The sequence below is a fragment of the Scyliorhinus torazame genome, chromosome 22, assembly GCF_047496885.1.
Source record: "Scyliorhinus torazame isolate Kashiwa2021f chromosome 22, sScyTor2.1, whole genome shotgun sequence".
Taxonomy (NCBI): domain Eukaryota; kingdom Metazoa; phylum Chordata; class Chondrichthyes; order Carcharhiniformes; family Scyliorhinidae; genus Scyliorhinus; species Scyliorhinus torazame.
Window position 1 is genome coordinate 42273580 of NC_092728.1, and position 24155 is coordinate 42297734.

The 24155-nt window shown below is 45.5% G+C and overlaps 2 protein-coding genes across 4 annotated transcripts in view; one reads left to right on the plus strand and one right to left on the minus strand.

Annotated features, from left to right (window-relative positions):
* Positions 1–9702: 9702 nt before the first annotated feature.
* On the minus strand, positions 9703–20136 carry ssna1 (Sjogren syndrome nuclear autoantigen 1). The gene is made up of 3 exons (XM_072488120.1): positions 19986–20136; positions 17281–17480; positions 9703–9990 (listed from the first exon to the last, which is right to left on the minus strand). The coding sequence occupies exons 1-3, from the start codon at positions 20035–20037 to the stop codon at positions 9895–9897; spliced, it is 348 nt and encodes a 115-aa protein (XP_072344221.1). The 5' UTR covers positions 20038–20136; the 3' UTR covers positions 9703–9894.
* Positions 20137–20423: 287 nt separating this feature from the next.
* anapc2 (anaphase promoting complex subunit 2) overlaps positions 20424–24155 on the plus strand; it is a 68398-nt gene continuing 64666 nt past the window's right edge. For 2 of the 3 annotated variants that reach the window (XR_011937611.1, XM_072488121.1), the window contains exons 1-2: positions 20424–20560; positions 21380–21981. Coding sequence is in view for 2 of the 3 variants with exons in the window: in XM_072488121.1 (XP_072344222.1) it covers positions 20444–20560; positions 21380–21981 (719 nt within the window). In the remaining variant the exon portion in view is untranslated. Of the gene's footprint in view, positions 20640–21379; positions 21982–24155 lie in introns of all 3 variants that reach the window. The other variant, XM_072488122.1, reaches the window with a different exon arrangement.

Sequence of the window (24155 nt, forward strand, 5' to 3'; positions counted from 1 at the left end):
TAAATTAATGATGGGTTCCGGAGTTGGCAAAGGGCAGGAATTAGAAGGATGGGGGATCTATTTATAGATGGGAGCTTTCCCAGCTTGAAAACCTTGGAGGATAAATTTAAATTGCCAGCAGGGAATGGTTTTAGGTATTTGCAGGTGCAAAATTTCCTGAGAAAACAGGTGCCGGCCTTCCGCTGCTGCCGCCACGGGGGATACAGGATAGAGTCGTTTCCAGTACCTGGGTGGGAGAGGGGAAGGTATCGGATATTTACCAGGAGCTTTTGGAGGCGGAGGAAACCCCGGTGGAGAAGCTTAAGGGCAAATGGGGGGACGAGCTAGGATGCGAGATAGAGGCGGGTCTTTGGGCGGATGCCCTAGGCAGGGTTATTCCGCCTCATCATGTGCCAGGCTTAGCCTGATACAATTTAAGGTAGTCCACCGGGTACACATGACAGCGGCTAGGATGAGCAGGTTTTTTGGGGCAGAAGATAGTGTGCGCGGGAAGCCGTGCAAATCATGTCCACATGTTTTGGGCATGCCTGAAGCTTAGAGGGATTTGGCAGGATTTTGCTAAGGCCATGTCCACGGTGATAAAAACACGGGTGGTGCCGAGTCTGGAGGTAGCGATCTTTGGAGTGTCAGAAGAACCGGGAGTTCAGGGGCCGAAAGAGGCCGACGTCTTGTCCTTTGCCTCCCTGGTAGCCCAGAGACGGATCTTGTTAATGTGGAGGGACTCGAAGCCCCCGAGTGTAGAGACCTGGATTAGTGACATGGCTGGGTTTCTCAGTCTCGAGAAGATAAAGTTTGCCTTAAGAGGGTCAATGGTTGGATTCACCTGGAGGCGGCAGCCGTGATATTTGCGAGCTGTGAGAATCTGTGTTTTGTTTGTTTTATGTGGATGTTCTAAGGACGTTTACTTAATTAATTTTGTAAGAAGTCCTACAACACCAGGTTAAAGTCCAACGGGTTTGTTTCAAATCACTAGCTTTCGGAGCACTGCTCCTTCCTCAGGTGAATGTTAATGAATAATTAATTTTGGTCAAAGGACTAAAGTGCTAGGTTCCTTGGTTTGTGAGTGTGGCGATATTTGTGTGTCGTCTGATATTGTGATTTAGAGATCATAGTTTAAGTGGTTTGTGTCAACATTTGAGTTAAAAAAAAAACTTTAAAAAACGTGAGATTTCCCTCAAGCACTGAAACATCGGAAATTGAAATCAGTTTAAAGGAAAGAAATTCAAGCAGAGGAAGGATTATGGGCCTGCTGGGGAGGTTTGACGGGTTCTCGAGGTACAAGCTGAATGTAGGGAAAAGAAAAGCGAGGTATTCCCGGTGAATGAGCTGGCACAGCAGGCTAATTTAGGGGTGATGCCATTTACGGTAGCGAGGGATAGGTTTAGGTATTTGGGGATTCAGGTAGCGAGGGAATGGGCGGGTCTCCACAAGTTGAACTTAACAAAGCTGGTGGAGGAGGCTAGGGAGGATCTTAAGAGGTGGGATACATTGCACTTAACGTTGGCAGGGAGGATCCAAGTGGTGAAAATGAATATTCTGCCGAGATTCTTGTTTATCTTTCAAGCTCTTCCGATCTTTATACAAAAGGCCTTTTTTCGGAAAGTGGACACGATCATTTCTGACTTTGCATGGGCGGGGAAGGTGCCGAGGGTGGGGAGGATCCTGCGACAGAGGCAGAGGCAGAAGGGGGTGTTGGCGTTACCAAACTTGTTTCATTATTATTGGGCGGTGAATGTGGACAAGGTGTGGTGGTGGTGGGAAGTTGAAGAGATAGAGTGGGTTAGGATGGAGGAGGAATCTTGTAAGGGGTCTAGTTTGAGGGCTGTGATGACGGCAGCGTTGCCAATCGCTCAGAGTAGGTATTCAGGAAACCTGGTAGTGCAGTCCACAGTGATGAAATGGAATCAGTTGAGGAGGCATTTTAGGGTGGAAGGGATGTCGGTGCTAAGGCGGCTGTGCGAGAATCCTGGGCTTGAGTCGGGGGGATGGATAGTGTGGGGGAGGGAAGTGGGATTGGTCAAGATGAGGGATCTGTATTTAGAGGAAGAGTTCACCATTCTGGAGGAGCTAAGGGAGAGGGTAGAGCTGCCAAGGGGGAGTGAGTTCAGGTATCTGCAGGTTAGAGACTTTGCACAAAAGGTCTGGAAGGGGTTCCCCCTAGATTGCCGGGATACACCCTGCTGGAGTGACTGCTGCTTCAGGATGCGGAAGGGGAGGGAAGAATTGGGGATATATATACAAGTGGCTGGGGGAACAGGGAGGCGAGCAGGTGGTGAAGATCAAGAAGAAATGGGAAGCAGAGTTGGGAGGGGAGATCAATTGGGGAGTATGGAGTGAGGCACTGCATAGGTTAAACGGGACCTCCTCTTGTGCAAGAATGAGCCTGATACAGTTTAAGGTGGTGCACAGGATGCATATGACTCGGGCGAGAATGAGTGGGTTCTTTCAGGGGGTAGCAGATGAGTGTGAGAGGTGTGGGTGGGGTCAGCAAATCACACGCACGTGTTTTGGGGTTGCGAAAAATTGGGAAGATTCTGGGCGAGAATGTTTGCGGTCTTAGCCAGGGTAGTGGAGGAGGTGGATCCAGACCCTTTGGTGGCAATAGTTGGGGTTTCAGAGAAGCCGGAGTTCATGCAGAGGAGGAAGGCCAATGTCGTGGCCTTCGCCTCTCTGATTGCACGGCAGCGCATTTTGCTAGCGTGGGGGTCGGCATCGCCACCTGGGGTAGCGGCTTGGTTAGGTGACCTGTACGACTTCCTGCAATCAGAGTAGATAAAGTGTGAATTAAGGGGCTCTTCAGAGGGGTTTGAGGAAAGGTGGGAGATGTTTGTGACCGTGTTTGAGGGGCTGTTCGTCGCGGGGGGCGGGGTGAAAAAGGGGAAAAATATGTACAAACTGTATAGTTGATTGTTGGGAAGTATGTTTTCCGGGGTGTTTATTCGCTGTAACCTGTTTTGATACATGTTTGTAATAAAGTACATTTTAAAAAAAAGAAATTCAAGCATAATAAAAGTAATTGAACAATATAAGTTTTTAGATTATGTGAAGGGACCCAAATGGCATTCCAGGTTCTCCACCCACTCTCCGCCCCTTTAGGTTCTGTAGGAAAATTAACCATTTCAGCAGACAGTTGATCTGTTCTAAATTGTCAAAAAAAAATACGTCCCTAAGAATACCTAATGCCTATAAAATCAATCACTGGAAATTGACTTAAATAGAAATACTCTTATGGTGCATCTTGGCCAGTTTTGAAGGATAGGTTTGCAGTCCCACCCGGCATAAATGGAGACTGGGCTCCCAATAATGATCATCTGAATAAAGGAAATGAGTCCCTTGATCACTGGTTAGCAAATAGAGGGAAAGAAGCTATCATGAAAGGGGCCAAGAAGCATAGTGACATAGGGGAAGTGACTCGGTGTTTGCAGAAAAGGGTGAGAGAATGCCCAAAGTTTTGGCTAGATTCAAAGTTGTTGGGAAGAACATGCTGGTGTTTCATTGGATGAATATTTTATGTACTCTGACCCCAACCCTAATCAAAAACAATAGGGGTGCCACGGAGAAAAGGTGATACAGGCGACCATGATCAAACTGTACAAATCAATGAGAGAGGAACCCATGACAATGGTTAAAATAGGAGATCAGTATGTGGACCTTCTGGTCGATACAGGCTTTACTATGGCCTCTGTACCCCCCCTCCGTGTAAATAACCACTGGTGAATCCTCTATTGTCACTGTGGGAGTAGCTGGTATTCCCATGACGGAGCCATTTTCATGCCCAACAAACATGGAAATTGACAATGTCCCCCTGGTAGATACTATGATTATTTCAAAAACAGTGCCCTTTCCCATATTAGGCAGACACTCTGCAAATTAGGAGCGGTAATTCATTGCACAAATGAGGAAATGTTTATGGAAATACGAACTGATCAGTTGCTAAATTTAAGAACTTTGGATGCTGCGCCCAATCAATTTGTGCCTGTGTTGTATTGCTGGCAGCTGAACGTTAACCTTTATAGTAAAACTGTTAAGAAACTGCAGAGAGATCTGGGCGTGCAGGCCCACAGATCTTTGAAAGTGGCAACAAGTGGACAAGGTAGTCAAGAAAGCATATGGAATGCTTGCCTTAATTGGACGGGGCATCGAGTATAAAAACTGGCAAGTCATGCTACAGTTGTATAAAACCTGGGTAAGGATGCATTTGGAATATTGCGCACAATTCTGGTTGCCACAACCAGAAGGATATGGAGGCTTTGGAGAGGGTGCAGAGGAGATTTACCAGGATGTTGCCCTATCTGGAGGGTGTTAGCTATGTGGAGAGGCTGAATAGACTGGGACTCTTTTCATTAGAAAGCCAGAGGTTGAGGGGTGACCTGATAGTGATCTACAAGATTATGAGGGGCATTGACAGAGTGAATGGGCAGGCACTCTTTCCCAGGGTGGAGGGGGTCTGTCACCATGGGGCATAGGTTTAAGGTCCGTGGGGCAAAGTTTAGAGGAGATGTGCGAGGCAGGTTTTTTTACGCAGAGGGTGGTGAGTGCCTGGAACACATTGCCAGGGGAGGTTGTGGAAGCAGATACATTAACGGCGTTCAAACAGCATCTTGACAAACACATGGATAGGATGGATATAGAAGGATATGGCACAAGGAAATGCTGAGGGTTTTGGCAAAGGTTGGTATCATGACCGTTATAGGTTTGGAGGGCCGAAGGGCCTGTTCCTGTGCTGTATTGTTCTTTGAAATCCTACAAAAGGTTAATGACCCTTGGGCACAGCTTTTAAAACACCTGATAAAGTCCAGGCGAAAAAATATAGTGACTCATTGCATGGCTTGGTATGCTTGCAAGGATGAGCTAGCACACAAGGAACAAGCACAATGCCACTTGGGCAAGCAGACTTGCCCAAGGGCAAGTCACTCCCTATTTACTTTTCAGTGCTGTGGGATTAGGACGGTTAATACAATTAACCCATAGTCAGAGGGACCTGTTTAGGATGGTTTGACTTCAGAACCCCATTTAACATTGGCCGCAAGACATCCTGCTAATGTAAAGCAAATAGGAGAACTGGTCAAAGCCAAAGGAAAAAAAAGCAGCCCATGAGATTTATATTGAAATAGTCGGAAAAAATTGCCTGATAGAACTTTATAGTAAACAGGAGGGCCGAGTGACCTGGAAAGAGGAGCAATGGCCCGCTATATTTGAAAGTCGCGCCGAAAGAACAGCTATTTGCTCCCTTCAGTCCTGGACTGTTTGCTATCAAAACAAACTTCAAATCTGGATCCACCCAGATACCCGAGTAGTATGCCCCAGAAGTATGTTCTTGCCACTGTGTCGGCTTGCCTATGGGCTGGCTCACGTGGGCAAAGGAGGCATTTCGGGAACAGTGACCACAATTCAGTAAGTTTTAAAGTGCTGGTGGACAAGGATAAGAGTGGTACTAGGGTGAATATGCTAAATTGGGGGAAGGCTAATTATAACAATATTAGGCAGGAACTGAAGAACCTAGATTGGGGGAGGATGTTTGAGGGTAAATCAACATGTGACATGTGGGAGGCTTTCAAATGTCAGTCGAAAGGAATTCAGGACCGGCATGTTCCTGTGTGGAAGAAGGATAAATATGGCAAATTTCGGGAACCTTGGATAACGAGAGGTATTGTGGGCCTCGCCAAAAAGAAAAAGGAGGCATTTGTCACAGGTGGAGAAGGTAGTCAAGAAGGCATACGGCATGCTTGCCTTCATTGGCCGGGGCATTGAGTATAAGAATTGGCAAGTCATGTTGCAGCTGTATAGAACCTTAGTTAGGCCACACTTACGGCAGCACGGTAGCACACGTGGATAGCACTGTGGCTTCACAGCACCAGGGTCCCAGGTTCGATTCCCTGCTGGGTCACTGTCTGTGCGGAGTTTGCATGTTCTCCCCGTGTTTGCGTGGGTTTCCTCCGGGTGCTCCGGTTTCCTCCCACAGTCCAAAGATGTGCAGGTTAGGTGGATTGGCCATGATAAATTGCCCTTAGTGTTGGGATGGTTACTGGGTTACAGGGATAGGGTGGAGGGGTTTACCTTGGGTAGGGTGCTCTTTCCAAGAGCCGGTGCAGACACGATGGGCCGAATGGCCTCCTTCTGCACTGTAAATTCCATGATTTATCTGGTTGCTGCTAACAACCCGAATTGCCGTTAAACTAAAAGAAAAGCCAGATTGGATCCACGCAACTCCGTGTAAATTACATCATACGGAATTTTGAGAGTATTAGCGAAATGCTGACCTGAAGGGAATGAAGGCGCTACTGTTCTTCTGTGTTATATTATTCAAACATCATGTAGGAAGTGAACTGCATACTAACACTTCAATATACATGTCTCACTCATCCGCCGATAGGGTAAATAAATCCAGTTGTTGGGTTTGTACACAAATTCCCAGATGCTGAGGAGAGGGCATCCCGTGTGACCTATCCCATTCACCAGTAACAAGATAGCAGAATGGGCTCCAAGAAGAAATAGTACAGGACGGGGTGAAGATACACAGGATATGTTAGATTGGAGATCAGCTAGATACAATATGAATAGGTTTGAGGGGCTGGTAGTGGCCCAAGTTTAATGTAACACGTCAACCGCCATTTGATCCTTCCTAATTACACTGGAGTACCAAAAGGAAGTATATGCTTTAAAAAAACAGAAAACATATGGGACCCACTCAGTAGGCACGAGTCAGTGTGATCAGACCTTGAATTGGCAACCCTCCCATGTTCCACCTTACAGCTGAAGGGTTATTTATCTTTGATTGGTCAGGAGTTGAAAACCAAACTAGTGGAGGTTTCTGGGAAGGGGATCCAATTCGAGTAATGATGACTGATAGTAAAGGAAACCTGACCACATGTATTTTACCTGTGGCGCCATGGCCTATCCTTGGTTACCAGAGAATTGGGAAGGCTCCTGTTATTTGGGATATATAGTCCCTTATGTGCATCATGCTCAGCAATTACAGGCTCATTCCCATCACAGAACAAAACAAAGTGTTATGACATGGGCACAAATGCTGGGAATAATGATACCGCCATTAGGATAAGTAACTAATACATACACACTACATGATATCCTAGAGCAAGTAGCAAATGATACCGCAGAGGCTGTCAAACATAGAAACTGAGATGGTTGCTATAAGAGCTGTTGACCTGCAGAATATAACGGCCCTTGATTTCTTGTTAGCTGAAAACTTGTGCCCTTATTGGAAGTAAATGTTGCACATACATCCCAGATAACTCAGAAAAAGTTGATAATCTGGTGGATCACATTCTAAAGAAGTAACAAGATTACATGAAGATGAAGGATGGGACTTTAGCTTTGGGTGGTTAGGATCGTTAGGACAGAAGATTGTGTTCTGGATTATAATTGCCATTATAATCTTAATTGTTGTAAATTAAAGAAAAGGCACTTGCTTGATGGGAATGCTTGACAATTTTTGACACTGCTTTTGAACAAAACATAGGTGGTCAGGTAATGCAAACAAAATACTGCTTAGAAACAGTATTTTGGACTCGGCCTTATTATGATGACAAGTTGTTTTAACAAGGGCAAGAAATATGTACTAGATAATGAATCAAGAGCATTCTCAAGGTTTGTTTAACATAAACACAGCCAGCCAGATGCTGTTTACTTCTTTAGTTGTTTATTTCAGACGATAAAGATATGTTTTTTAGCTGTTTCAGAGTGCTGTGAAGTGGCTATTTGGCTACTGCAGCCTCTCCACGATATTGTGTTAATAAAATCCTAAAATGAAACTCAAAGTCTCTGTTTAATCATTATTTCCACGATACTATCCATAAGCGAAGGTTCCTCTACCGGGGAAATGAAGGAAGCTCCCGAAGTACAAAATCCTACACCTGAAAGTATCTGAATACATTCCCTCTCGTGAGCTGTAACTTCTCCAAAATCTCATCTCGACCAGCGAACCCTCCAGAAATATCTCCCTAAACATCTCCAACCCCTCCCTCCCCACGCCCTGAATGTTGAATCTAAACCAGATGGCACAAACCTATGGTTCCTACAAATTGTCACCATTAGCAACATAGAGCCTATTTTAAAATGTTGCCTGAATTGATTCAAAATCCTCAAAGAGGCAATTGCCACTGGGCTCAATGAACATTTTACCAGAGAGAATGGAAGTGGAGCAATAACAAGGGCCTTCAGACTCGATTCTATGGATGAAGCCGCTTCCATCCTCCCCCATATAGACTCAGGATCCCGAAACTACCCCCACAACTTCTCAATATTTGCCGCCCAGCAGATTAAGTGATGCCAAACCCCTCTTTCCAGAAATGCCCTACGAACCCTACACCCAAACAATAGTAGATATTAACTTATTGACCCTGCCTAGGGAGGCCTTAGAAAGAAAGACTGGGAGACACTGGGACAAAAACAAAAACTTGGGAGAACATTCATCTTCACTGTCTGTACTCTTCCTGCCAAGGTCACAGGAAGGACATCCCACCTCTTCAAAATCAGCCTTCACCAGATCCACTAGGCTGGGCAAGTCAAGATTATGGAGTGAGGCCAAATTATAGGCCACCCTAATTCCCAGATACTGGAAACTAGTCCAGGCCAGACAAAACAGTAGCCTTTCCCAATCCTCTTCCCTCCCCTCCCTGGGGAGTTCGCTGGGAAAAGAAATCAATCTTGCCCAGGTTTAGCTTAACCTTGAAAAAGAGCCAAATTCCCTGAGCACTTCTGTAAAGTTCTGTGGCAAACACTCCTGCACTGAAGCTTGAAGTTAACCCTTTACAATTGTAAAGTAAATGTCATCACAGTTCCAGAGGACCATAGGCGGCTCTCCCGAGAGCGAGAGGACTGGCGGTCCCACACCTCAGGTGAGGGACAAGGTTGAGAAGACGGAGCCTTCCTGAATAACCTCAGCCGGTATGGGAATTGAACTGGTGCTGTTGGCATCGTGCTGCATCATGAACCAGCCATCCAGCCAACTGAGCTAACTGATCCCCTTTTCCACATCCCATAAGAGTGGCAGCTTCCCTTTCCTGCATATTTACAATAACCAATTGAAGATCTGCACCACCAGGACTGGAGAACGTTAGCTGCAGAAAGATTGAACAGGTTGAGGGAATGATGGAGAATATAAAAGTGAGCACTGCCATAAAGTTGATATGAAGGACCTATTTTCTTTACCAGACCAGTCAGTAACTGGTGCGCAACAGATTTAAAGAGATCGAAGGAGAGTTGAGAAGAACATTTTTCACCAAGGCTAGCGGAATGTCTGAAAGGGTGCCAAGAGGCAACAATCCTCATCATTTAAAGGGTATTTTGATTGATACAAAGTGCCATAACTTACAAGGGCAGCCCAAGAACTGCCAAAATGGGATTATGTTAGACAGCTGATTGGACTCTTTCGGAGCTAGAAATTCCTATCCTGCTGCCTGACCCCCAATTCTTTAGCCAATTCCTATTGTGTTCAAATAAGTTACAGCTGGACTACGGCTTTCTCAGCACAAATGACCAGTGAACAGACTGGGTTCACCCCGACATCAGTTTTCACCTCCTTGTAGGTGTCAAATCCACTATTGAGTTGGATTGACACAGCTCTTAGAGCGCACCCTCCTACAGGAGGTAGGGGCACTGCTCTTTCTCTGAAAGCACAAAACAAACTTCAATCCAGTGTTGGCAGCTTTATCAACCACCCTCATGTAGAAACGATCCAAGTTTTCCATATCTATAAATTTTATTACAAACAAATCAACTTAAAGTCTTTTAAGTAGTCAATCTCTTGATGGAATTTGAAATCGTTTTAAGTGTGATCCAGTATTTGGCATTTATTGACTATGTTTCTCACTGTTACGATCACAGATTCCCTCTCTCCTGCGCTCCTGCTCCTCGGAAGCTGATTGCTAAAAATCAAGAGTCCTTGTTGTCATTATTTTCATTGACTTGATTCAGGGTCCCTGCTTCCCGCTTCAGCACCGTCAGCAGCGTCTGGGAGCTTTCAAGGATCTGCACAGATGGGAGAAAACAGTGCACGATTAGTGAGTTTAGCAGCTGTAATGGAATGGGAGGAGGGAGAAATGTCATGTTTCCATGGAAGGAAGAGTTAAATAGGCAATGGACCACCTTCATCTGAACTTAGCTGACTGAAATTGGTGAGGGGCATTTGACTTGTAGTCAATGAGCCCTTTAAGATAAGCGCCTGCACAGCAATCTGGAATGTACTATCACAGGAATGTGTTTTCAGAAGATATTATTTTTTCACTGGCTGGACGTTAAACTGGAACCCGATACAGACGGGTTTTGAAACAAAAATGACATAGCCCAGACAGGCAGAGCTGCTAGAAAACACAATTTCACATTGCACAAAGTTGGAATGAAGACAGACAATGGACTCCTTGAGAAGCGTGAAAAAGCCCATCTCCTGACTTACATCGTGACAAGGCAAATATTTCGGAGATGAGACATCAAAATTCAATTGCCGGTTCTGAAACATACCTGCAGGGGCATGAACTAATCAAGCCCCTCTGGAATATATAACCAGCAAGGCGTTTCATGGGAACACCAGCCAAGCATGAGAGAGCGAGAAGCTGTTCTGGTATTCTGGGGCTGGTTTAGCTCAGGGCTAAATAGCTGGCTTTTAAAGCAGACCATGGCAGGCCAGCAGCGTGGGTTCAATTCCCGTACCAGCCTCCCCGAACAGGTGCCGGAATGTGGCGACTAGGGACTTTTCACAGTAACTTCATTTGAAGCCTACTTGTGACAATAAACAATTTTCATTTTCACTTAATTTCAAACAGGCCGTTGGAGCAGCGTGCTCTCTCTTTGGAACTATGCGACCACCCTGAGAAAACAACTGCAAACTGAGATCTTCTAAAGTGTGGAAATCTGCCCCATGTGACTGCATCGAGGAGAACAGTAAAGCCACAACGTTGAATCACCGCGGAGACCAAGCAAGGCACAGCTAACCATATACTCCATTTTGCTCATTCACATTTTTATAAGCATTTCCTCTTACTCTGCTATCTGTATTTGTGTATGCACGGGCCCAGGACAAATTGTGTGTGACCCTATGAATCGGGATGCATTATTTTTTGTTTGGGAATAGTTTCTTTGTTTAACCCAAGAAAGCCTGTCTGGGTCATTCTCTCCAACCGTGGCAATGTGAATAGTGGGACACTTAAAGAATTGGCAAAGCACACCCTCTTGAAATTCTTAACAAAAATAAACTCTTATGGTCAACTGAGAACTGGGAGAATAGGAGAGTTGTTTCACCCTCCCTCAGCTGGTCACAATAAACAGACTGCTCACAGCAGCGAGCTCAAACACAATTGAACATTAAACCCTATGTGGCTGGAGAGAGGATGGGAAAAGGTGCAGCTATTGAAGGAGCAGAAAGCACAGGAGAGGGACTCTGTGATTGGAGAAGCAGTGAGCATGGATGAGCGAGACTCTGTGATTGGAAGAGCAGAGCATGGGAGAGGGCATGTGATGAATGTAGGAATTTCAGATGTATTGTATTATACGTATTTAGTGCAGTAAGGGTTAAAAGCCTGGCTTAGTGACTGTGTGTGACTACCACAGCCATGTTTTTAAAAATCCTGGTTTGAAAGACAGCTAGGCTTTTTGGAGCCAGAGGTGCAATTAAAGCACTGTAAAAGTTTGGGATAATGGACTTTTATTTGATATTACGAAGGTTCCCTGGGAAGTCGATAATTAGAGACATAGTGTTCAGCTTAGTGAGATGACGTAATCAATGGGAGGAGCCAGGGATTGAAGCAGTCAGGTGTTGATTAGTGATCGTTTTTAGCTGGAAGAGGAGCGAAGTTTCTGAAGAATACAGCCAGAGATTCTGTATTATTCTGAAAGATGTAAAGTCTCTTTGTTTCAAGCAGCCTTAAAATATCACTCATTCTCAAAGTGGAGTATCCAAGACATCTCTTTACAGCAAGTATTCCTGAGAGCTAACTGTATTTTAAAAGTGGATTGGGACCAGAGATGGTTATGTTGTTGTTTTTAAAAAAATATATATTTTATTCAAATTTTTTTGGCCAAACAAAACAATACAAATGTTTTCCTTTTTACAACAATAAAACAGTATAAATAAATAACAAGTAAATAAATAATATATATATATATATATATATATATATATATATATATATATAATATATATATATATATATAAAAACTAAATGGCAACTGCCATATCAAAAATAATAACTCTCCAAAAATAAAATCAAACAATCCAATATACATAGCCTAATACAAATATCGATACAAAAACACCCCTGAGGACCCGCCCGGGCTCTCTCTCACCCCCCCCTCCCCCCCTGGGTTGCTGCTGTTACCTTCCCATTTCCTTTATCGTTCTGCGAGGTAGCCAATGAACGGTTGCCACCGCCTGGTGAACCCTTGAGCCGAACCCCTTAGCGCGAACTTATCCGTTCTAGTTTTATAAACCCTGCCATGTCATTTATCCAGGTCTCCACGCCCGGGGGTTTGGCTTCTTTCCACATAAGCAATATCCTTCGCCGGGCTACTAGGGACGCAAAGGCCAAGACATCAGCCTCTTTCGCCTCCTGCACTCCCGGCTCTTCTGCAACCCCAAATATAGCCAACCCCCACCACCTTTGAAAGTACCTTTGCCACCCCCACCCAGAACCCCTGCAGTGCCGGACATGACCAATACATGTGGGTGTGGTTTGTTGGGCTTCTCGAGCATCTCCCACACCTATCCTCTACCCCCAAAAATTTACTGAGCCTTGCTCCGGTCATATGCGGATGGTTTTGTTGTTTGAGTGGGAATAAAGATAGCAGTTAAGGGTTACTGTACCACTGTATTGATTAGCATTGTTTAAGGGGTAATTGTAAGCTATTTTCTGGTGTGATGTTAAAGATATTTTCATACTGTGTTAGTAATAAGGTTTGTTTTAATATACCATATTCCAGTTGTGTGTAAAGTGAGGTATTCTTTCCTCAGTCTTACAAAATTAAATAAAATATTAGGGTTTCTGTTGGGGTCGGGTCTGGGATTGTAACAGACATATGATTGGAGGAGCAGTGAGAATGGGGTTAGGGATTTTGATTTGGAACTGAGCAGTACATGATGAGAAGGATAAAGGCTCTGGCTACAGGTGAGGTCCCCAGAGGACTGGAGAATAGCTAATATTGTTCTTTTGTTTAAGAAGGGTAGTAAGGATAATCCAGGAAATTACAGACTGGAGAGCCTTACCTCAGTGGCAGGGAAATTATTGGAAAGGATTCTTAGAGACAGGATTTACTCCCATTTGGAAGTGGACATATGAGAAGACAGAGGGTAGCCGTGGAAAGGTGCTTTTCTGAATGGAGGGCTGTGACTAGTGGTGTTCCACAGAGATCAGTGCTGCGGTTTGTAATTTATATAACTGATTTGGAGGAAAATGTAACTGGTTTGATTAGTAAGTTTGCAGACGACACAAAGGTTGGTGGAATTGTGGATAGCGATGAGGACTGTCAGAGGATACAGCAGGATTTAGATTGGTTGGAGACTTGAGCGAAGAGATGGCATCTTGCCAAATACATGAATAGGATGGGATTAGAGGGATATGGGCCCCAGAAGTGCAGAAGTTTTTAGGTTAGACGGGTAGCATGGACGGCCCAGGCTTGGCGACCGAAGGGCCTGCTCCTGTGCTGTACTTTTCTTTGAGATGTTAGTGAGTAGAAATAAATGGGATCAGTAAGGATGTGCGAGGGCAGAGGTACAATGTGATCTACAAGAGGAAGGGTGAATTGGTACTTGCGAGGAGCAGAATATGCTGAGTGGGAGGACTGTATAGTCTCAGCTGATGTACACAAGTGCGGGCCTTGCAGAAATCTGGAATGTACTGTGCATTGAAATAAATTGGCCAGTCACAACTTGGCGAAAGTGCAGTAACTTTTAAAAATGTAAACTCCCTGTGGCCAAGAAAGTCATGCTCAGAGAGGTTTTTGTCCAAAGAACGTTTAAAGGGAACTCCCAACAGTAAAGATAAATTAAGGCAGTCACAGATGGCAGAAGGGACTTTCTTCTCCAGACACTTGGGCCCAAATCCCTCTGTCACTACAGTAATGCATTCAAAATCTGTTAGGTGCCGATGGGGAAATTCTATTGCCATGGTCGAACTGAAAGGCGACAGCCGAGGTTGGCCACAACCTCATGTACGGCCTGCTATATTTGCTTGTTAGAAACTACATTACTAGGAAGGGATGCCAGGGAGATCCAAATGATTTATAAAATGGAATGTGAACGTCTGAACATCCCTAGACCTAGAGGTGATGCTTTCTAATCCCAGGTCTTTATTCATTGGGAAAAATGAAAGCAGGCATTGACAATCCACTCACTATCAGAAGAAAATAAGCTGGACACCAGGGCTCAGGCCACTTGCACCTGACATTTTGACCATCTTTCCCAGAGAATGAATTTAGAAACATGTATTTTAAATATTGTTTTCAAGCAAAATATATTCATCCAAGGTAAAAACAAACGAGGCTCTCAGAAGACTGGTTTAATGGTGATATATCAGCGTTGATGTTGCTTCCTCATATTGAATGTAAATAAGCAATTTCTTAGCCTGAATGGCAGCACAGTGGTTAGGCTATCAGATGAGTAATTCGAAGGCTTGGAGTAATGCTCTGAAGACAAAAGCCCAGGTGACCTTGCAAAGTCATCTTCACTAATACCTGGGGGCTTGTGCCAAAGTTTGTAGGGTTGTTCCACACGCTATTCAAGCAATAGCCTGACATAGTCACACCTTTCAGCAAATGTCTCCCACTCCTCCATCACCATCTCTGGAGGTGTCCCGTCCCATCTACAGGAAAAACTCACCAGAGGTGGCCCACCACAAGGAAAAACAAACAGGGAAGAGCAAAGAAGCAAGAGACAAACGTAAAACTAAAAGAAGAAATATAAGAAAATGCAAAAAAAAGCACAGTTCCTGGTGAATGGGAAAGATACAATGACAGCAAAGGTTGGCAAAACCAACATTTTTACAATTAAATTAAGAAAAGAAGAGGTTGGTAAGGAGCAGTGTGGACCTCTTAAACCGATAATAGCTTGATTCTCAACTAAAATAAGGACTTGGCTTAACATTTACAGTGGAAGAAGAGGCAGCATTACAGACATCCTAAGGAAATTAATATTCAATTAAGGACAATAATGAAGAAAATAATGACACGAAAGAGTGACAAATACAAAATCAGATGGTTTCTTTCCCATGTTTTGACAGAAGCTGGAAAGAAGCAACTATAATCATCCCACGTTCTCTTGGTTCGGGAACTATTACTTTACTTTGGAATATTGCACTTGTCTCTCCACGATTTCAGAAAGGTGACAAGAGCAAACCAGGGATTTATTGACTAGTTAGCCCAACATCTGTTGTCAGGAAATTGCAAGAATCTACATAACATAAGTGCTGGGAAAACTCAGCAGGGCTGGCAGCATCTGTGGAGAGAGAAACAGAGCTAACCTTTCGAGTCCGTATGACTCTTCTTCAGAGTGAAGAATTAGAAGGGTGAAACTATTAGACTTCAAAAACATTAGTTTTTCCGTTGTTTATCTTTTATTACCATTGTTATAACCCTCGTGGAGGTCACGACATCAGGAATATAAGATTGCCCGTGACTTGCACGGAATACGAGCTCCCCGGTAACGAGGGATCTGGGCTTCCCCTTAACAGGGGATTGAATCACTAGTATAAATATCCTGACCTGGGTGCAGGTTTGGGGGGGGGGGGGGGGGGGGGGGCGGGGTGCGGTGGGGAGGAGAGAAGAGACCCTTTGGGGAGTGGAGATCTTGTAAATAAACCTTTGATTTCTACCTGGTTGGTCAACACGTGCTGCTTTAGTGGATCAAGACTGAACCAAGCATTTGTGTCAAATCACTAAAGTGACCTCAGCATTTCAGTATTCAATGCAGTTAGTACATGTAATAATAATAATAATCTTTATTAGTGTCACAAGTAGGCTGACATTAACACTGCAATGAAGTTACTGTGAAAAGCCCCGAGTTGCCACCTTCCGGTGCCTGCTCGGGTACACTGAGGGAGATTTCAGAATGTCCAATTCACCTAACAAGCACTTCTTTCAGGACTTGTGGGAGGAAACCAGGGCACCCGGAGGAAACCCACGCAGACACGGGGAGAACGTGCAGACTCCACACAGACAGTGACCCAAGCCGGGAATCGAATCTGGGTCCCTGAAGCAACAGTGCTAACTACTGTGCTACCGTGGATGAACTCCACGCTAATAATAGAACTTTAAAAAAGAAAATTAGAGTACCCAATTTTTTCCGCCCAATTAAGAGGCAATTTAACGTGGCCAATCCACCTAACCTGCACATCTTTTGAGTTGTGGGGTTGAAACCCACACAGACACGAGGAGAATGTGGAAACACCACACGGACAGTGACCCAGTTCCGGGATCGAACCGGGGTCCTCAGCGCCATAGGAAGCGGTGCTAACCACTGTGCCACACGCTAATAATAGAACATGACCTTGCTGGATTCAATACATGCAAAAATAAAACAACAAACGTGTTTAATTCATCACTGTTTTCTCAAGGGCACTTAAGGGAGGGGCAACAAAGACGGTCCTTGCCAGCGGCTTACGGGATAATGGTTGTGCTGAGGCCACGCTGATATTAATGATGTAACGGTGACATCAGGGGTCAGATAACCAAGAGATTCCAAAGGTACAAGGCACAGAATATCCTGTGTTCCTGAAACTATGCACTTACGATCATGTCTTGTAAATAGTGTAAATAAATAGCTTTAAGAAAAGTAAACTTCCCATCCCAAGTCACTATCCTCAACCTCACTGCAACAGCCATGTTCACATTCCATGAATGAATATGAAAACTCCTGAAAATTAACATGACCCCAGCAAAAACAAAACAGCAATAAAGTAACAGGGTAACATTCAGTGTATCATTCTTAAAATTTGTGTATTTATAGATCAACATTTAACAATATCTCACACACCCCAAACTCCTTCCTATTTTGAAACCCCCACCCCCTCTGGAATGGTCCACCTTAGACAGGGGCTCTACATCTCCCTATCACAGAGAATGAGTCAATTTCCAATCAAACTGCACAGCAGATTTAAGATAGAGACAGATTGACTGCTCCCGCAAGCCAGGTGGAAGTTGGAACTCCACCAAACAGTGGAAATATCTTCTCCCTGGAATCGTGTGGTTCAGATTCAGCTGGCTTCCAGAGAGTTTTATATGAATCCCAGGGAAAACACAATATACTGAATGTAACCACGTGGCCTTTACACTCACCTTCATGTAAGCAGCTTCAGTCTCTGCAATAGTTCTGTCAAATTCATTGCGGGTTGCCATCTTGCGTGCCAGACCCTCGTTGACCTTGGCTAGTTTCTCTGTTAAAATGCGGATATCGTTCTGCAGCTTGTTCTTCTCTTCCTCCTCTTGTAAGATTTGTTGATTCAGTTCTTCTCTTTTTGTGCACAAATCTTCAATACCTGGCATCACAATTTGCATTCAGAGCAGCAGATAAAACAGACATCTCCACATGGGTAACCCATGAAAGGGAAACCACGATTCAATTAGATGTCAGGAAAAATCGGGCTGAAAGGCCTCCTTCTGGAAACACGCTACACCTATTCTCATAGAATTGTTATGGTGCAGAAGGAGGCCATTCTACCCATTGTGTCTATACTGGATCACCAAACAATAATCATGACTTAGTGCCATTCCCCAGGCCTTTTCCCTGAACCCCTTCACATTATTTCCATTCAAATAACCATCTAATGCCCTCTTGAATGCCTCGATTGAACCTGCCTTCACCTCACTTCCAGCCAGTGTATTCCAGACTCAGACCACTCGCTGTATGAAAACCCTTTTTCCCACATCACATTTGCTTCTTTTCCAATTCGCTTTAAATCTGTGCCCTCTTGTTTTAGATCCTTTTACGAGCGGGAATAGTTCCTCTCTATCTACTCTGTTCACAACCCCTCATGATTTTGAGCATCTCGATCAGATCTCCTCTTAGTAGGCTAGCACAGCACCAGAGTGGTTAGCACTGCTGCCTCATGTCGCTGAGGACCAGGGTTCGCTCTCGGCTCCGGGTCACTGTCCGTGTGGAGTTTGCACATTCTCCCAGTGTCTGCGTGGGTCTCACCCCCACAACCCAAAGATGTGCAGGGTAGATGAATTGGCCACATTAAATTGCCTCTTAATTGGAAAAACAATTGGTACTCTAAATTTATATTTTTTTAAAAATCTCCTCTTAGCCTTCTTCTCTCCAATGAAAACAGTCCTCGCCAATCTATCCTGATTCCTGAAGTTCCTCATCCCTGAACCATTCTTGTAAAACCTCTTCTGCACTCTCTCCAATACATTCACATCTTATAGTGAGGCACCCAGAACTGTACACAATATTCCAGCTGAGGTCGAACTTGTATAAATTCAGCATCACCTCCTAGCTCTTAGACTCTTTGCCGATATTAATAAAGCATATGGTATTCTGGGCTTCATTAACTGCTCTCTCCACCTGTTCTGGCACCTTCAATGGTCTAAACACCTATATACCCAGGTCTCTCTGCTCCTGCACCCCTGCCACATATTTGGTCACTCCACCAACTTGTCTATGATAGTTAGCAAGTTCCATCAAATCCCTCCAGTGCAGGAGGCCTCCCACCCGGACTCTGAAAGAACACCCGACCTAGGCCCCTCCCCAGCAACCCTACCCAAGAGCTGATGAGGCTCTTCAATGAAAAACCGTTCAAGCCAAAAAGCAAGTTTGAGAGTGACCTCTCCGGTCTCTTTAACGAGCGTAAATTTCCACAACCTGTGACTGCTGAAGTCAATCTGGCACGACTGTTTGAAAACCAGCTGTCCCTACCAGCAAAATAGGTGTGGTTGGAGACTGGGGCACCCGGAGGAAACCCACGCAGACACGGGGAGAATGTACAATCTGTACACAGTCACCCAAGGCCAGAATTGAACCTGGATCTTTAGTGCTCTGAGGCAGCTGTGCTGACCACTGTACCATTGTGTTAAATACAACTTTCCCTTTAGAAAATACTGTCGCTTCCTAATAAACTGTGACTGCTTATTCTATCCCAAATAATTGTTTCGAGAAGCCTGCCCACCACTGATGCTAAAGTGACTGGTCTGTAATTACTGGGGATGTCCTTACAACCTTTTTGGAACAATTTAACTTATTTGCTCAAGTTACAGACTCATTATTTCTATGATTGAAAATTCTGCCAGTGCAATGCCCAGAACAAATTAGAGGTGCAACCAGCCAAGAGTGAAACACAAATGAGCTGGTGAGACAGAATGGAAGCAAAAGCAACATGCAAGGCTCACCCTCTCACTCCCCTACCCTCCCTTCCACCCTCAACTACCCATCCCCTGCCACCTTTACCTCCCCTCCTTCCACCCTCACCCCCACCCCCTTCCACCCTCACCCCCACCCCCTTCCACCCTCACCCCCACCCCCTTCCACCCTCACCCCCACCCCCTTCCACCCTCACCCCCTTCCACCCTCACCCCCTTCCACCCTCACCCCCACCCCCTTCCACCCTCACCCCCACCCCCTTCCACCCTCACCCCCACCCCCTTCCACCCTCACCCCCTTCCACCCTCACCCCCACCCCCTTCCACCCTCACCCCCTTCCACCCTCACCCCCACCCCCTTCCACCCTCACCCCCACCCCCTTCCACCCTCACCCCCACCCCCTTCCACCCTCACCCCCACCCCCTGCCACTCTCACCCCCACCCCCTTCCACCCTCACCCCCTTCCACCCTCACCCCCTTCCACCCTCACCCCCACCCCCTTCCACCCTCACCCCCACCCCCTTCCACCCTCACCCCCACCCCCACCCCCTTCCACCCTCCACCCTCACCCCCACCCCCACCCCCTTCCACACTCACCCCCTTCCACCCCCTTCCACACTCACCCTCATCCACCCTCACCCCCTTCCACCCTAACTGCACCCACGCACACTCAACCCCTTACATTTAACCAGCTCATTGTTGTAACTCTGCAGCGCAGCCCCTTGCTGGGACATGGCGGCTTCGCCCGCTCCCGGTAACCAAGGAACCGCTTAATCTCTCTCCCTACGTCATCAATCTACGACATTGCAGGAACCGAAGACGCCTCCTCTCTGCGACATCGCGCTGTCATGGCAATAGTTTGTTTATTGTCATCCTGCCTTAGAAAGCTTCATCCGCTGAGTTGCAGTAATTCTAATCACGATTCGGGCGAGTCTTCGCAATAACAATGGTCGCCAGAGTCAGAAACAGGAGTGCGTTAATCAGCACACATGCGCATTGTCGTCCCCGAACCGACAGTGTCCCCTGGCAGCCGGCATTGCGCGTGCGCCTCACTGGCTGCCGGAAGTGCGCATGCGTTCCCTGGCTGCCAGAATTGCGTATGCGTTCCCTGGCTGCCGGTATTGCGCATGCGCCCCTGGCATGCCGGCAATGAGTGCCATGGCGGCGGTGGAAGGTTCTGGGCCGCGATCGCTTAGCCTATCCGCCGCCTGGAACAGACTGAGCTCCGGACTCACTCCGCTCTCCGCACTGGGCCTGGTAACCGGGTGTCTGTCAGCGGGGGGAGGGGGCGGATTTGTTGTCAAATTGTAACCGCTGCATTGAGTGGTTTTGCTAAGTGAGGAACCGGAGTTTTTAAAATTACTTTTTCAGAGTCACAAAGCCAGGGCTCAGGGGCGAAACCCTAATCCAGCTCCTCGCCTGCTCCAAAAACCAATTCAAATTCAAATTGAATCCAATTCATGGTCCCCACAAGAGAGACATACCAGATCTGAGCCAAAAGGCCAAGCAGATACTTTGAAGCTTAGACCCGAGTGAAACTGAGAGAATTGGGGACACCCTGATCCACATCAGTGACCTTTCCCTGTTCTATCCTATAATTTGAGAGCTGTCGTTACTAGCTACACATTTGTTAATGCATGCTGACTGCAAAAGGCAACGGGTGGGATTCTCCTTCCCACCCGCAGCAGAAATCTGGTGCGGCGCCCCCCCCCCCCCCCCCCATTCTCCATCTCACCAGCTGGTCAATGGGGTTTCCCATTGTGGGCAGCCCCAAGCCGTTGGGGAATCCTCGGGCTGCCGGCGAAAAGGAGAATCCCGGCAGTGGAGAATCCAGCCCAATGTATTTATTCCAAGGGGTGTAACTCCTTGGTTCCAAAAGCTTTTTGACAAGATGCATTAGAGAATTCTGTCTTTAAGATTCAAATCGCAGTAAGAGCAATGCGATACAACTATTTTAATCACATCATCTCGTGTAAACCTTAAGTAAAATATCCCTTTGAAGTGGCGCTCATGGTAGATGCAGAGGAGAAATGGAAGTACAAATTCTGTGTGTTTATAAATGTATTTGTTTTTCAGGCAGCTTCTGGATTGGGAAGTGGTGATGACTTTGTGGAGGATGAGCTGCTTGCTGCACTGGAAACTTTGCGGCATTATGGTTTGAACTCCGTGGTAGTGGAATGGTTTCTGGAAGTCTTGCAGATAGATCTTCAGAGGAATATTGCAGCAGAGTTCTGGGACTTTCTCACACAAAGGGAGAACATGGTGACAGAGCAACAGCGCTCAAAGCTCCTGTATGATGCCTTCAGCATGTTGGATCAAAGTCTAGCACCCTATCTGCGCAGCTTGAAATATTTAGAGTCCTGGATTGAGGCAGGAATGATTAACAGTGTAGGACCTGGAACACTGAAAGACAAAGTCTACACCATGATTAAAGCTGTGTTATTCTTCTCAACTATTCTGTCCTTCCAGGAAATAATTCACGAGTTTTACACTCGTGCTTTTAATATCTATGTACACCAAGACAAGACCCTGCAGAATGGAGATAGCATGAGTGAAGAAGAAGATGAGAGTGCCATCGATGAGGTGGAACTACGGAGTTGTGCAGGCTGCAGTGCAGTGAAAGAGCAGTGCTGGTGTGCCACTGCAGTGGAGCAGTTTGCAAAGGTCAATCATGTATTGTAAGTACCAAGTTTTGGTCCATAATTTTAGCCATTTGCCAGTTTAAAAAAAAAAATTTAGAATACCCAATTCTTTTTTTCCAATTAAGGAGCAATTTAGCATGTTCAATCCACCTACCCTGCACACCTTTTGGGTTGTGCGGTTGCGACCCACGCAGACGCGGGGAGAATGTGTAAACTCCATGTGGACAGTGACCTGGGGCCAGGATTGAACCCGGGTCATAGATCATAGCATCATAGAATTTACAGTGCAGAAAGAGGCCATTTGGCACATCGAGTCTTCACTGGCCCATAGAAAGATCACCCTTTCTAAGCCCACTTCTCCACCCTATCCCCATAACCCAGTAGCCCCATCTAATCTTTTTTGGACACCAAGGGCAATTTAGCATGGCCAATCCAACTAACCTGCACATCAGGGTCCTCAGCACCGTGAGTGCTCACCACTGTGCCATCGTGCTGCCAGGCCATTTGCAGTCTTTCGTAATGCCCACTCAAATGCCCATTGTCATTGACAGCTAGTGTTCTGTAACAGGTGTTGTGGAAAGAACACAATCTGAGTAAATGAGTGAATTATACAATGTGACAGTGCAATAACTGCAGAGACTTTTCAGTAGATTAAAAAACCTGTTGTATTTTTGTGCAGCTTGGGAGGTTTTCTGTGAGGAACATTTGAAGGGAAGTGCAAAGCTTGGCCTAATCGCTTGAAGTGTCCCCAAGTTCTTGAAACTGGTGTTGTATTGCCTTTCAACATCCTATATTTTTCTGATATTGGCAGATCTCCCATGACTTGGTCTTTGCTACTTAGGTCAATGACGTATACGAATTATGCTGATGATGTGCAACTGTCCAGTTTTCCATTTATTTCCTCATTGCCGATGAGAGGATCTGTTTGATATCCCTAAACTCCAAGTTATGGTGCATGGCCTGCCAATTCTAAAACAGCATAGTTCCGAACGTCACCTCTACACAATGTACAGAGCATCTTTGACATTGTATAAAATCAAGTCACATAAGGAGATATTAGAGCAAATATTCAGACGTTTATTCAAAGGGAGATTTTAATGAGTGACTCAAAGGAGATAAATGAGTTCAAGAAATGGAGATGGTTAGGGAGGGAATTCCAGAGTTTAGAGTCCAGGGAGTTTAAAATGAGGGATACTTGAGAAGTCAGCATGAGCGGAATGTGGATGTTTTGTAAGGGCTCGAGGAGATTACAGTGATAGGGTTGGATTTGTAAAGAGGAATGAGGGAAATTTAAAATTGAGGCATTATTTAGCCAGGAGCTAGTGGAAGTCAGCAATAACAGGGGAGATCGGTGTGTGGGACCTTGTGCAAATTAGGACATGAGCAACAAAGGTTTGAATGACATCAGGTTTACTGAGGGTAGAATGTGGGAGGCCAACCAGACGCACATTAGAATAATCACAGCTTGAGGTAACAATGTCACATTGGTAGGATGTGACAAGTAGAGCCCAGGAGGGTCTGTGGTGGGCCCTCAAACTTTTACACTTTAAATCAGTGACTTAGATGAGCAGAGAAAAGGGATGGTAGCTTAATTTGCAGATGACACAGAGATAGGTAGGAAAATATGTTGTGAAGAGGACATAAGGAGGTTGGAGCCGGGTGTAGATAGGTTGAGCGAGTGGGTAAAGATCTGGCAAATGGTTGAGCAGTAGATGAGCTAAATCATGGGCGATACCAGACAATATTATTGATGCGTTAATAAACAGTCTTAGTGATGATATGGATAAGGTTGAAAGCTCATCTTGGGCAACTATGAAACGAATGTTGCGAACAGTCTGGCTCGGCTTCAGACGAGTGCCAGAGAGAGGAATAGAGTCAGTGGCTTGGGAGAGGAGTTGGTGATGGTGACTGAAGATAATGGCTTCAGTCTTCTCCATTCAATTGGAAGAAATTTCTGCTCATCCAGTATTGATATTGGACGTGACATAGAACATTACAGCGCAGTACAGGCCCTTCGGCCCTCCCTCCCATGTTGCGCCGACCTGTGAAACCACTCTATAGCCCATCTATACTATTCCCTTATCGTCCATATGTCTATCCAATGACCATTTGAATGCCCTGAGTGTTGGCGAGTCCACTACTGTTGCATGAAGGGCATTCCACGCCCTTACTACTCTCTGAGTAAAGAACGTACCTCTGACATCTGTCCT